This window comes from Amia ocellicauda, chromosome 13 (assembly GCF_036373705.1).
Source record: "Amia ocellicauda isolate fAmiCal2 chromosome 13, fAmiCal2.hap1, whole genome shotgun sequence".
NCBI lineage: Eukaryota > Metazoa > Chordata > Actinopteri > Amiiformes > Amiidae > Amia > Amia ocellicauda.
The window spans coordinates 19,451,285-19,467,455 of NC_089862.1; the positions used below are offsets into that span (position 1 = coordinate 19,451,285).

The window sequence follows — 16,171 nt, forward strand, 5'->3', positions numbered from 1 at the left end:
TAAATTAGTCCTTTATAGCACGGCTATATCAAAAACTGTTGTTTTATCTCGTTGAAAATTATTCTAACAAGTAAAACCAATGCACTTGCGTATTTAATCCAATATAAAATAAGTTATTTTTAACAGCCGAAGCATTTTAAATTAAAATATGCTAACATAAAGTAACAAGCCATTGCTAATGTTAATTGTAACAATATTTTATTTATAATATGGGAAGTAGATCTGTTATCTGCACCACTGGTGCAGGTCTGCCACCTGCCTTTAAACAACCGCAGACGTACTAGCTTGTAAGTACAAAATTTATGATGTGTATGTATTTAATTAGTCTTTTAGAACACAGAGCTGTATCGAAAACTGCATCGAAAAATCTTGTTACAAATTATTATAACAAGTAAAACACACGCTGCAGTGCATGCCGGACCTGGAGCCGGTCGAGCGTTTACAGTCAGGATCAAATGCTACCGATGCATTTGATCCAGATCTGTACCATCTCCCTGAGAGGAACATCTGATCCGTTCGCCAAGCATTTACACTGCCATTTCTGATCCTGATCAAATGCTACCAATGCATTTGATCCGGATCAGAAATGGCCGTGTAAATGTGCCTACTGTATGAGTAATTATTGTTGAAGAAGTGGGGGACATATTATTTTTAACATGTTCTATCTTCAGGAAGCATAACCAGGTATCCATACATATGTTTCGTTCTGTAAGATGTATTATTATTCGATTATATCAAAGTAAGTATCAAAATTAAGGGAATTAACACATTCATAATGGATTTTTGGTCAGAAAAATCCTTTACATGTTTTATTGACACCTTCGATGAAGAGCATTTTTGGGGCGTCTGATTTAGTATGTAAAGCTAATAAAGAAAACTGAAGGGGGAATCGAATGCCACAGTGAAAAATGTAAAAGCTATGTGAAGGTAGGATAGTCCAGCACATACACAGAGTAAACAAGTTCAAGAGAGCCATAATGCAGATTACACATCAGCACACCTATAATTTGAATGTAAAGCTATCATTGCAGAAACACACCATGATCAACAGTAGGAGAGGCAGGGAATTGGACCTTAAAGGTAAGAGGTTTCATCAGAACTGGATAAGCACTTGTTAACACACTATAAACATTCACATCTGCGTCGGCCAAAATAAACCTGAAGTAGTATTCATTTATGTGGATAAATACACAACCCTGGAATGTGGAAACTTCGCAAACGTGTGGCAAGGGATGTCAGAACCAAGATTCATTACACACCATTTAATCGGGAGACTTTCACCAGGTGTCATGAGACTCATTTAGCTTCCAATTATGCAATAGCTAATGCTAGGGGGGGAGGAAATTTGTGCGTTCCATATTTGGGTAGAGCAAACTGTTTTTTTGGAACCCCAATTCATTCCTTTATAAACAGACATTAAATTGTATAAGCAGTCATTGGTCCAGGTGCTTGCTGGCCGGCGTCCTGGTTTGAGCGGATCTTGGCCAGTGTGCAGAATGCTGCATTGACTTCATATTTCTATGGGGATGGGAAGGCAAGGGGAAGGTTTTTAAAGCAGGCCTACACTTTCCCAGTCCAAAAGTAACACCTATTTCTTTAAAACAACTCCAGCAGAGACCAACATCACTAGCATGTTGTCTAGGACAGGTTACATTTCTTCCTACTACATTCTATTGTGAAATACAGGGTAAACATGACTTCAAAACACTGTGCAGTCCACTTTCTGAAAAACAGAAACAAGCAACCTGACCAGTTTAAAATAGCAAAGGATAACTGAATAAATAAGCAGCTGAAATTAAAATAACTCCGGTTAAAGAAATTAAGAAAGAAAAAGATAGTCTGCAAAACCCCAAAGCACATATATATTTGACAGGCTATGTTTTCCTTCTATAAGTACAGTAATGAATGAGTCCTATAATTGAAATGTACTCCAAAGTGAGTTTATCTCATCAGTATAATCAAGGCAAACAGTTCCTGTTTCAACACAGCTTCGAACCCTGAACGGCACCTGTACAAAAACACTTGGCACTGTTGAAATGATCTGACTACATTTCTCTCGAAATGATGTCACAATCTTTCCCTTTTCATATTTCTCTGTCAACATCAATTATTATTCAAATTTGATTGTGTTATTCCTTAAACCAAGTAAAAATACAAATAAAAGCAAACTAACTGCTCGCTCTTATTCCTACTACTAGTTAGAAAAGCCCATCTTTTTCTGTTGGGATTTAACAGTTTAAGTCAGGTGAGATGAGGTGTATAGTATGACAATAACTCTGTAAAAAAGCTGACAATTGTTTTGGAATAGAAAACATACTGAACACTATATGCAGCAGAACCTCACTGTATAATACGAGCGTGGAACCAGGTTCAATTGAAATGTTCTGGTTTGGAGAATTGGAAAAAAAATGCCTCGTAACAGCTGGACCCATTATCCACGGACATCTAACATTCCTTCGTAAAAGTCCTAAAGGGTGAAATGGAATATCACAGTAAAGTAGAGCGGTCACACTGGTCTTATCTCATGAAGCAACTCACCCAACAGGAAAAAGTATGTGTATATAAATGAAATTATAGTTACAAAAGGCCGATGTGAACCACATCTCTGCATGCTCAGCGTGGCTATTTTTAGCAATTCTGACATAAGCAATTGATTTAATAGTTTAGCTATCCCTCAAGGAAGAAATGATCACCACCCCAGCTAAACCGCCTTCACTGAATTGCTACCATTGTACAAATTCACTTAGTTAAGAATCCCTGCCCTGATGTTAACGATACAAAATCAGCTTACAATTACACATCGAGAGAAAAGCGTAAGTTGGCATTTACTGATGATTCTCATATGGATCTAATTTGGTTTTTAATGTCTTCATCACTGACCGCAATTCAAGTTCAGCTGTGAGGCGCATGGTGTACTATGTTCTGGACAACAGTTCAAAAACTATTTTCTCTGCATGATAAATAGAATACTGTTTTACCAATTGTATTAAATGAAACTCAGTACTAGAGCCACTGCCCACTTTTGGTCAGACTAGACTAGTACTCTGCAGCAGGTGTGTATCAATGCCGAATCAATTAATTCGATCCCTGGAGGTAATTCAGTACTGGAATAATTATTTCGTGCATTAAACTTAAAAACACAAATAAAATAAAAACTCCAGGATCAGTGTGTGTGAAAACAATCATGAGGGGAAGGAGAAGTCACGTTGTTCTTCCTTTTCATACGCACTGCCAGTTGTTGTTGTACAGTAACTGACAGCTACCTTCAAAAGATCACCTGTGTGTTTGTAAACTGTCAAATGCTACATCACCATGTAAACAGATACATTTCAGATACGCTCTAACTTCTGGATTGGTTGCATGTTTGAAGGCAATGAGAAGAGATTATGTTTTCATTTGACAATAAAAGTCAACACCGAACTACAATGAGCAAATGATAGTATGTGAGAGAAGGATATAAAGAGAATCAACTCCAGGTCTGGATCAAAGACTCTCGCTTCGAGCTTCATCATGGAGAGATTTAGGGAAGCTTTAACAGAAGAGAGTTTCCACAAACTGAACATCATGTGTAATCAAGATATTTTCTGTGTGGTGTGCTTTGCTATGAAAGTTGTAACAAGTTGCTTTTTAAGTTGAATATAGTGCAAAAGTAAATGACTAGCACTCAATCAACATTGGCTGCTGCTGCTGAACGCTGGTGGGTGGCAACCGATGTGCTAAAGTTTGCCATAATTTAACAAAAGCACAAAGCATCAGGTAGTTAAAAAATGGATTCACTCAAAGTCACTGCATACACAATATAGAATACAATGGTTGGGTAGATGGTGGTTTTATTGGGAGTTTCCAGACTCAGACCAAAACTGTATGCTGTTTTGAGGACTTAGGGACCCATTTCAACCTTGTCCCCTTATGCCAGCCTCTGTTGTGACCTGCCCTTAACAACCGGCACTCTTATGCCAAGACTCTCCCATTGCAACTTTGAGTCCACGTCAGAGTCGGGTATGACACAGGTGAGAAGACCACACTTGACATGCTGATCTGTGCATTATCTTCAAGTACTTTTTCAGCACCATCTCACACACTACAAAAGCTGTCACAAGTTTGATTTCACAATATGGTGGCAGTGCTCCATAATTTCTCTCACTAAAAAGAATCTGCATTAAAGTAAATAAATAATCATTCTGCAGTCATAATTTAGTGTTACGTAAATATATGAACAGTGTAAATGTTCAGATTATAAAGATAATTTTATTTATGTCCTTTCTTAACAAGACTATAGTTTATTCAGGTCTGTACAATCCATTTAATTGGCTCTCTGTTTGTTTTAGGTCCAAGTCTTGCCAAATAAGGAATGAAGCCCTGTGGATCTCAATCACTGCAGAATGGCTCTCTGCAATGGTTCATGACCACTTTCCTGAGGATATCATGCTGTAAAAGTCTGATATGAATAGCTTTTGAAGCTAGGAAGTGGAGTAAAGGTTACTCCCTACTGTGCGTTAGAAGTGTATCTGACTTGTGCCACTGCATACAGCAGCAGGTCAAGCCCCAGTGAGAGAGGGCATTGTCACTGCCGATACTCAAGGTATCTTTCGGAGGAGACGCAAAGCAAGGCCAGTTGAAAACATGCAGTAAGTTTAGCATTCATAAAGGGGTCTCATTCAACCCTGGAATAAACATAAAGAATGGAATTGCTTCAATAAGTGGTGCTCATTGTTTCATATCAGCGATGGATAATGTGAATACAGGAATCCAAGAGGCTCAAAATAAGTCCATGAGACAGACATCATTACAACTATCAAAACTGACCGACAAAATGTGAAAATACGTGCAAGGGATATGAAGTCTTTTTTTTTCCCAGATTGGATATGCAAGAAATTTAGCTCTAAAGAGATTTGAAATATCTGCTGAATAATAACACAATTCACAAATAAAGCAGCCTACATTTTTCTTTCAAGAAATGAAGACCTTGCTAAAGCAGCCTTATTCAACAACGTAGTACGTATGCAGAATTAACCTCTTGTCCCTGAAATTAAAACTTCATGAAGAATTTATTAAAAATCTTTGTACACACAAAGTTAGCGCTAGAACAATGGTTTTCAAACCAGCCCTGGAGTACACCCTGCCCTGCTGTTTTTTTTTCAACTGATGTCTTAATTGCTTAATTGAATCCTTAATTGAACTCAAAAAGCAATATACCACTAAATTAAGTAATTAAGACATCAGTTGGAACAAAACCCAGCAGGGCATAAGGTACTCCAGGACCAGTTGGAAAATCACTGCCCTGGAACAATGTAACAACTAAAGAAATTGTGCCTGCGGCGCCTGCGCCAACAGTTTACCATCTGGCTTGAGTTCACGAACGTCAATGCTTTTGATACTTTAAGACTCAATTCTCATTTAGACTACAGTTACAGAATGTTCAGGTCAGGTCAAACGAATCCTGTCAAAGTCGGGATATTGCCAGTTGTGCACAAACTATTAAGTAATAGCCCAGCATGTGTCATTTTCCAGTTTGTAATCGGTCTTGGCAAGTGAAGTTATAACAGCAAAATACACAGACAACTGTTTTTAATCATGTTTTACTTTTAAGCCCAAACAAGTGTAAATATTTTAAAATTGTATTGGTTAATGGCTTATTCCTCCTTCTATTATCCTGTATTAATGAATTATTCAGAGTTAAATGTTTATCATCTTAAAAAAAATAGAAAAGACTTGCCAGACAGAATTAGCTTTTTATTTTAATGGTCAACCCTTATTATTGTTTCTTAAGTTAATGTGTGAAAATCAGTGTCAAAGTTGAATACTACAAATGTTAATTTCTTCAATGTTTCCTTACAGTCGTATGTAGCAAGTTGTTTCCAATGGAATTGATCTAAAGTTCTGTGTGACGGCTCACAGGGAGCACTTAGATCATGAATAATATGACAGTAATGACCCAAGGAAAAAGAAAACAAACTCTACTATCATATTTCGTACAGAAAATGAAATGACTCATTTTTTCCATTCCTTTTTAATAAAACATGATATTTCAGACATGATGGAGTTTGCAGATTGACCCATATTTTCACAAGGCCTACAGAGATCTAGTGAATCCACAGACATGCCACTTGGTAATGTTTTATGTGCACATCAGAAATATTCCTACAGCAGTTGAGCACCACCCATCTGGCAAAGGATTGCCTTAGTTTTGTGGACTTTGTTTGAACTGCAAACGCAGTCATTTTCAGTGGGATTCACAAACCAACACGTTAACTAAGAAACCTAACACAACCTCAGTGTGTGCTGCAATTCTCTTGTAAAGTGCATAGTAAGATGGGTGGGGGCAGAGTTTAACTATGAAGTGAAACTGACTCACTGATTGAAAAGTTAATCTTTTTTCCAATGCATATAACGCATGACTCACATAGTTCTGTTCTGTTCTGTTCTTCTGTGACACTTTTGTTTGTAGGCTGTCCATTCTGTTTTCAGTATAACATTGTTATCTTCCGTGGTTTTATTGCTCTATCTCTCTGTCAATGTATCTATCTATCTATGACTATTTGTTTTGTGGCCCATCTTCAGCCATATTCACATAGAAAAAGTTCAAAATTAGTGCAAAGAGACAATCATGTTGAAATAAGTTGAAAATGTCAAAACAGAGATGGCGGAAGGATGTTATCTGCTTAGATGTACTCCTCATTACATATCACATTTCCTCAACAGAGCACAGAGGGCGTAGAATGAAAATGAGAGTTTGACAAAAAAAATTGTAACTGTGGTCACAGAGAACAATCTCAACCGTGTAAAGCTGAAGCGAGAGTATGATTTGTACAACTGTTACATTTCAGTATAGCACTGCTCTCTCCTGTCAAGGCTGAAAATAATTTAATCAATTTAAAAACGTGTTTTGTCCTGTGTTCTCTATTTACAACATGGATAGAATTCTTATTTTTATTTGATGAAAAACCTAAGCAAACATCTATCCCATGTCTACTGAAGTCCAGAATAGTTCGCCAGAAGAGGAAAGAACTGCTATTTGTTCCAAATTAGATGAGTTTTCTTGGTTATTACTTAACGTCATGAATGAATGTATAATCTAAGAATTTGTAAGGTAAACAAAAAGTAGACTTAGTGATAACACTTGCACTGACTACATCAAACTGCATACTGTCCTAACTCGTGATAACACAGCACTGACAACCAGAAAACCCACATGTGGATTAAATGACTCAACTAAGGACTGCAAACTTAAGACAAAAAGGTAAACATTAAACTGTCTCTACTAAAATGAAAATTGTTAGTCAAGATTACCATAAATATTTAGAAGTAAATGAAACTTGATTCAGTTAACCCACACGCGCTCTTTGTGCTAAGAGTGTTTGTTTGGTCTATAGCTCAAAGAGTTTGGAAAGTGTGTAACGGTCCAGTGAGAATGTGATGCGTGATGAGGGCAGAAAAGCAAAAGTGTCGATGATATAGGACTCATGATGGGGCTGTTTAACAATCAAGGGTTTAGATTCCCTTCTTAGGCCTCAGAAAATATATAGGCTTGTATACTGTCATACAAAATAAAAAGAACATTTCAGAGATACCATGGTTTCATTTTCAATAAATGCTAACGTAAACTTGTGGTGGGGGGAGACCTGTCCGATGACAAAACTATCATGTTTCCACACAACACACTTCGGAAATTATAGTATATTGATGTCTGGATAGGATCAAGCTTCTGTCTGCTGTCCAGATAATGGCAGCCGCGAGATATCACTTCAAAACGTGGACCTGAATGTACAAATGCAAACAGAACGTAGGTCAAATGTAAACACCCATTTTTCTTGTGTAATTACTGTATGCGATTGCTAAGGTGTGAACTGGCCCTGTTAAATAGAGTGTTATCAAACTGTTTACACTGCAGTCTTTCCAGACAAAAAGTCTATTCATGTTATTCACTGACAATCTCTTTGTAAACTACTCTATGTAAGGGATTGCAACTGCATACTGAGACATTGATGAATCCTATACATTATCTAGAAACCCAAGAACATCCTTAAGCATTGAGTAAACTAACTGAAGTATGTCGATTATGCAACATGCTTGAAGTTGCAATACAAAAAAAAGTAAAATATACATCTTAAATGTATTAATAAGTCAGAAGCACCTGTCCAGTATATTGCATGGACAATAAGACTAATGTATATAAGAATATATTTATGCTTCTTGAACTGTAATTGTTCTTTAAGGCTGCATTGCAATGTAGCACCAACTTCCTCCCTAAGTAGGTGGAGGCCACTTAAGAGAAGTAAAGGATCAGAAATACATTCTAAAAATTACTATCACAATCTCTCACTCCCTAAACAATGTGTTGACATTACGTTCATCAAGACAAGGTCCTTCAGTCATGTGCTACTTTAACAGCCACCTTTCTCCCATGTTTGGTTTGAGGGAGGCCTATGTGCCTTTACAAATACAACTCTAAAACTCTATTTAACATGTCTAATTCCCCTAACAAAAAATGGTTCACTAAAGCCATTCTGTATTTAATTTAACACCATCTAGCGAAAGCTATACATTCTGAGACATGTTCAGCAGTTTAAAGTATAACTGATGGGAGACACGGACTTATTTTCTCTCTCCTCTGGGTAATGCACACAAAGGAACCCTCACAACTGCAGGCTAAAACCAACAAAAAGCAAAATGAAACATGACAGTACTACTTTTTGTGTTTTTCCCCAAAGACCAAAACGAGAAAAGAATATGATGAACAGAAACTTGTATTTGCTTTCTTCCTGTGTGCTCAGTTCTTATCAATGCTGTGTTGACTAAAATTCTCAAATGTAACTCTTAACTTATTTCAGGCTACTGCTAATGATTTAAGAAAGAATTAGGTACACACATATACATACATGCCTGTTGTAACGTTGTTTTACATTATTCTCTCCATCTTATATAGGTTAAATTCTGTTGTTACATGATCAGGCATCTGGGGACCACCTATTTCATACACCCAAAGCCTGTTCCTCTTTCTGTTTAAAGTTATTTAAATTGGGCATCCTGTGTGTGCTCAACGTTATAGTCACTGTGAATATTTTGAAAACTTGTTCGGACAATGGACGGTGAAAGGTGCATAGTGTCTCCATCAAAAATCTAATTCTCCTTTATTTATTTTTGTCAGCTAAATGTTGTTCCTTCCTTCTGTTCTGTATTTCATTAACATTTTCAAAACAATTTCAAATTTCACAATACCCTTCCTTCCTAACAGTATCTATCCCATTCCAGGCTCTGTGTTAAAGAGAGCTGGGCAGTTAGCTGGGTTGTCCCAACTTAATCACTTGGGACTCAAGAAGTTACTTTATGGAGTTCAACATAGTTTGCTGGAATCCATTTTTTTATTTGGCACAAATATACTATGCAATTACAGAGTCCCCATGGGCTACTGCTCAGATTTGTGTAACTTCCTGGCATGTTGGGTAATTGTCATATACTGGGATTCGGTGACCAATATAAACAGTTACATTTTACCTCACATCATCCTTAATTACCCACACAGGTTCTTCACTTTATGCACTACTTTTGAGGTTCTCAGTCTATGCATACAGTCGTGCTTAAGTGGTTCCCTTTGTAAATCTTGTACTGTCACTGTCCATCTGGTTCTGAGGCTTGCGGAAGAACACAAATCAAAATCATGAGACATTCAGAAGGACTTTACAGGACAGTTAAAAGATTTAGTAACTGAGTGATTTCCAGGTGGAACAAAGCCTTGATGTGGTCCAGTCCTAAATTGGAATTATTTTTAAGGAAGAGCTGCCTATAACTGCAGGAGTTGTGGTCTGAGTGCCAGAGGTAGCTTAAGTAATGTTATTCAGATCAAGCAACAAGTAAGTATAAAGCATTCCAAGTCAGCCACTTACATTCATATATTTATAAAGCATCCAAAACTTGGCCTCAGAATATGAAAAAGTATATAATAAACATAGTACCTTAAAGGTTCTAGTTTAATTGATATATTAGCTTTTGTATTTAACATTCATTGAAAACAAAAACTGCACTGGGAAAACAGTTTACAAAATCTACAAGTATTATTTCAGACCTTCATTGGCTGATGTCCCATTAAACTATGTGTCCTCCTGGACAGTCTTATTTCTATTCAAACTGACCATTTTTCTGAATGCGAGAGTTGAGGAAGGGATGCAAACGTCTCTACTTGTTTTAAGGGAATAATTTACAATTATATCTATACACAAAAACACATTCTATGTCCTCTCCTTTCATTTTGTGTTATCCAATCTTAGCATCATTTGGACAGAGATTTGAACAGAGATAAAGAATTGTCCATTTTTATATTTAACATATTTTCTACATATAGAAGAAACAAGAAAAAAACACGAATCCTTTCAGTCTGTCTTGTTCTTCTAGTTATTGCACCAAAACTGACCATTTCTAGAAAGTTACTAGAGTATAGGTTAAAGATAGCCTTATTAAACACATTAGTATTGTACAGTCTTTTTTAGAAGACTCAAGCAAATCAATAATTAATTTTGAGTAGCACTAACACAACCATTAAATCCTATATGACAAAGCAGAGTAATTCTACTTTAAAGCAAAGCATCAACACCAGCAACAGAGGATTTGCAGAAATCTTTTGATTTCTGCACATCCTCTGTTGTCGGTGTTGATGATTTGCTTTAAAGTAGAATTACTCTGCTATGTCATAAAGGATAGTTGTGGGGCTAGGATGCACCAGCGCATTGTCTGAAAAACAGCTCCGCCCAAAAGAGATTTCTGTCTATGTGGTAAACATCTCAACTGTAGAATAACCACTTCCCCTCAGTTTGCTTTTTCACAAACACACCAAACGCACGTTAAATTAAAACCGTTTCGACAGTAGACATATCTCTACCAAATATGTTTTCCAAACGGTGCTCAAAGTTTTCGCTGTGTGGCCTCAGAACTGTATTCAAGAGTGTACACCATCCTTAACTCTAACTGTAAAACACTTTGGAAGGTGGAGGTTTAACTACTAGACCTTTCAGTCAAACTACCTTGTTGCAGAAGAAAGACAAATACAATATATAAGATAGTGGGGAAAAACAGGTGGAACAGGTAGAACCTTTACCACTTGGTTTGACTACAATATTCAACTGCATTATATTAAATACAAATATTGCTATTAAAAGCATAATATTTATGCTTTATTTGTACTATGGTATGCAATGTTCACAGCAGATACTTTCATTACACCGATTTAATTTGTGTGTCAGGTCCCACTGAGGGGGCTTCACTTGTTTCCAGTTACAAATAGTTCAGCTACTGTTTATTGTAGAAACCTGTGTAATAATATCCAAATCCATGATGCTTTGGTATTGGTTTATGTTTTTAATATCCTACACTGCAAAAAAGTGGAACCATCACAACTTTTGGATTATTATTATTGTATAGTCCAATAAACAATTTCTCCTTCAGGGACACTTTTATTGTTTTAACCCAACCTTGCAAAAATGACTGAAGTAAACTAAATTCAGTTCCACTTGATAAAATCAACATAAACTAACTAATTATTATTTAAAGGGTGTTCCCAGCCCCAAACCTACGAAATGAAAACAGATCCATCTAGGGTTTGGACTATTCACCACCCTAACTGTTATACATTTGTAATAAAAGCTATATAAGGTCTATCTATATTAAAGCTTGTCTTAGGGTTGCAACTCTCTCTCTCTACACACACACACACACACAAATACAAAATATGAATATTCTGCATAAATCTGCTTTTTTGTATCATATGCTGAACATACTATCCTGAACAGTATATACTGAAATATATACTGCATAGTTCTATATAGTATATATACATTATATATATATATATATATATATATATATATATATATATATATATATATATATATATATATATATATATATATATATATATATATATATATATATATATATATATATATATATATATATATATATATATATATATATATATATATATATATATATATATATATATATATATATATATATATATATATTATATATATATATATATATATATAATATATATATATTTATATATATACTTATATATATATATATATATATAAAAAATACTCCACGGTAGTTTCCTCCTCCATCCCCCCTCCAAAATGCACTCATTGCATACATACATTTAGCATACAATTACATTACATCGGCGCAAAGCACACATTGTTTTAGGCTAATGAACTGATAAGAATGTGGCACAACATGTCTCTCACCTGTTCTACAAACTAATGAGAAAAGTTATCATTAAAACCCAACGTTTTTATGGTGTTTCAAACGGCAAATACTTCATTCCTCCTAAGGACGTGGGTATTCAACGAAGCTAAAATGAAACCGAGCCACACAACACATTTACTGCCCAAGTCATTGCTGCCCAATTCATTTTAATACGGAATCAGCGCCAAATTATATCTCGCTGGCAAACCATTCAATCGAGCGACCCCCTCTAATTAATATTATACATGCCTGGCTACATATGACATAAGGGCTGTGTGTCTTCAAGTGTAGCACGCATTATTGTACCTTCATTCACATCTCTATTGAATTACATTGTTGTGCATCTATGCATTTCGATAAATATGACCATTTTAAAAGGACGGAAAAGCCTGGGGCTACAGTTGGGCTTCCTCCCCAGGTAAAGATCACGCAGCTGGGGTATATGCATTTTCGCCTCCCCAACTTAATCTTTCCGAGGCCTTGGTGCAAAACCTTAAACTGCCCCTTTAAAAAACAGGTCAAGTCTGCAACTTATTAAATAGCTGAGCCTGAAAAGCTATGTAGTTGTGCGTCAAATACTAATAACGATAAAATAGATGTCAATTTATCATATGGTCTAAACCGACCAAATGCAATGGAAAACGGCATTATTTCATTATTTTTCACATGAACATCGGATGTTTGCACAAAATACAAATGCATGTATATATTCCATACTGACTGCAGTAAAAAAATAAAATAATAATAAGCTTGAAATGAACATTATGTTAAAAGGGAAAAAGCAAGTATAACTGGTCTGTTTAACGTACTGTACCTCTATCGCAATACCCGTATCGATCATGGATTTGTGCAATCATGTATTTAATGTAACAATAACATTAAACCCATACATAAACCCAAATTGTTCATTGTAATGCAACCACCAACGATAAGCACTGCGTACAAAATGTACACTCCAAGAATGGCATATACACAACCCTTTGTTATGGTTTTGCCTTTTTTCCCCTCTCCCTCCCTCTCTCTCTCTCTCTCTCTCTCTCTCTCTCTCTCTCTCTCTCTCTCCCTTAAATGTAGCCTGCTGTTGCTTACCTTCTCTGGCTTTCAGGAGCACAGTGTTAGCCACGATATTTTCAATCTCCATTGTCAGGATTAGGATCCCATGCAGACTTGATACATTTCACTTAATGGGAAAGATGAAGATGGTAGTAGTGCCGATGATGATGATGATGATGACGATCAACGTAAATGGTGATCTGGCACATATCAGGTTAATTGTACCTCTCCATTGCTTGATGTTCAACCCCCCCCCCACCCCCCACCTTTTACCACTGCTAGAACATTAACTCCTCTTTTTAGCATTCAATGCCTTGCCTCCCTTCCTGCTAGCTCACTCCCTCACCCGTGCAAGCAAACCCACGAGTGGGAGGGATCGCTTTACAACCACAGTGTCACCTACAGCCTGCTGCACACACTGTACACCAGCGCTATTTACACATCCCTCCACCACAGCAGAGCACACTACAGCCATGCACACTTCTTTACAGCCACAGTGCATCCTACTGCAGCCATGCTACAAGCACTCTTATTAATTTAATGTATAATTAATCACACTATTTCTGCAAGAAAAATATAAAATAATAATAATAAAAGTAATCTTCAACTTCTAATCTCCTCTTTCTCCTTTCTCTGCTTCCTTTTCCTTTCTTTTCTCTCTTCTGTAGATTTGTAGTTGCTGTCTCATTCTCTTGTGTTGCTTCTGTCTGTAAGAAAACTCAATAAAAGCACTATTAAAAAAAGAAACAAACACAAACTACAGCAACCCCTGCATAGATAAAATGTTGATTTATTTAATTGTGTATTAATTGGTCTCACGTTACAGATGAGCTGAACCTGCTTATATATAAAATAACGATCCTCAGCCATTGACCCGAAGCACTAACTTCAAATTAAAACAACAAACAAATGAAACAAACAGAGACCGACAAAATCAGTAGCATGTGGCTGTTTTAATTCAGAAAATGATTATTCCGTGTGTCTTAAATGCATATGATGCACACACAAATCGAAGTCCTGTGACCTCTAGGAGCAAAGCTGGGTCTGAGCACTGACCTCTTAAACTGTTTTGCAAAGAATCTGGTAAACAAAATAGTGTTCGATTACTTTACATTTTTTTTTTCTTCAGATTTGGCTTCCCGTCATAAAGTGCAAAGCAAAGGAGTTCCCAGACACATTTAGAGCCCCTCACTGTCATGTCAATGACTGTGTTCAAAAAGCAAGGCTTAAGTCTCTCCGTGGGGGGTCCCCAGCGACACTCCATACTTCACAGAGACAACGCCAGGCCATTTGTCACAAATTCACGGCACAAATGGCTATGATTCTTCATGATAAGCCTTGAAGAATTAAAATGGATCCAGGGTGACACACTATTACAGCGGGATTATCTGTGTTTCCCTTGGTTCCAATGCTTAGCAACTTGGAAAAAAGCAACAATCTGAGTTGTTAGTGAATCGAGAGGCCTACAATTGGGGATAAACAAGGGTAGATAACTGATTTTTATTAACCATTACCCATACATACTACCAGACTCGGCATAAATCTCAGGGCTGGTTTCAGACTCGAATTAGCACTAGTCATAGACTACCTGATGTTATTTTAGGTGGAGTAGTCCTAGACTAATCCCAGTCGAGTTCTGTGAAACCAGCCAAAAGAGTTTACAAGTGTGACTTCAAAAAGCGTGGAAAGCATACAGTAATTTCTTGCTAGAACTCCTGTTCTTGGTGACTTCTTCAGCACTGAGTTGAGAGCGTTACTCTACATACACTAATCAGTACATCACCACAGAGACATTTCCTTCACACACACACGCCATGCTTTAATGTCAGCGACACAGTCACCTATAGATGATATATTTGAGTACAATATGATCTTACGATTGGGCAAATGATGTGATATAAGATCTGTGTGGTTAGGTCAGAGCTCAATAAATGCAGCCACTATCTAATATATGTGTTCTGTACAGTACTCGCAAGTTAAGATCTTCATCACCTCAACATCGCCCACAAGAGTGGTTTGATACGTCTCTGTTTATTGCATAATTATTGTACATTGCATGAGCTGTTTTGATAGCGTGCCAATACAACATTCTACAGCATTGCTCAATTCAGCTTACATGTTGTAGACTGGTTTATGAAGCTCGTCCTAATGCAACATAACCTAGTTAAACATACGCATCTTTAATTTTTAAACAGATGTGAGAATGCAAACCAGTATAAAATAAGGAACTTTTGTGCTGCACACATAGCTCTCCAAACATTTTCTTTCCCATAGGCCTTTGTAACATAATCTAAGGAGAAATCTGTATATTTGTTATAATATGAACAGCAATTATGCCATTTGATAACACATAAAAAACTTTACTGTGCCAGTGTAATTTTCTGTCTAAACTGTGGATTTTTGGTGTGCAATCGGGTTTATCAGCACATCAGTAGTGTATGGGGAACAACACCATACCTAAGTAGCAATTCAATTACACTGTCACAGATACCAGCATACCACACCCAGAGAGCCACACAACAGTAGGGAAAAAGGCACTTAGGCTATAGGTAACCAGTGCTCCTGGGTGTGTAGCTGTCAGCAACAAACGTTTGAATGTCATTTGCCAAGACATACAATCGTTGTTCCCATTCAAATAAACAAAGTGAGTCATGTGATGTAATCTGACATACATTATTGTTCTGTAAGTTTTAATTCTATGTTTAATTCTATTCATAACTCATCACAGTTCTATTTTTCTGAGTGTTTGTTGCCTTTGTGGTATGTTTGTGACCGATTTCTTGACAATATATGCAATGTTAACCCTTGTGCTCATTCAGTAATAACATCCATCTTAGATAGATGGATGTAAAGTGCATACTTAACCAACACTGAAGAG

The 16,171-nt window shown here is 36.6% G+C and overlaps 1 protein-coding gene across 2 annotated transcripts in view; it reads right to left on the reverse strand.

The window, feature by feature from the left end:
- The window catches only part of grk4 (G protein-coupled receptor kinase 4), a 59,864-nt gene extending 46,291 nt beyond the window's left edge, over positions 1-13,573 (reverse strand). For both annotated transcript variants that reach the window (XM_066720114.1, XM_066720115.1), the window contains exon 1: positions 13,330-13,573. In XM_066720114.1, the coding sequence (XP_066576211.1) occupies positions 13,330-13,381 (52 nt within the window). In that variant the 5' untranslated portion in view covers positions 13,382-13,573. The remainder of the gene's footprint in view (positions 1-13,329) is intronic.
- Between the last annotated feature and the right edge of the window lie 2,598 nt (positions 13,574-16,171).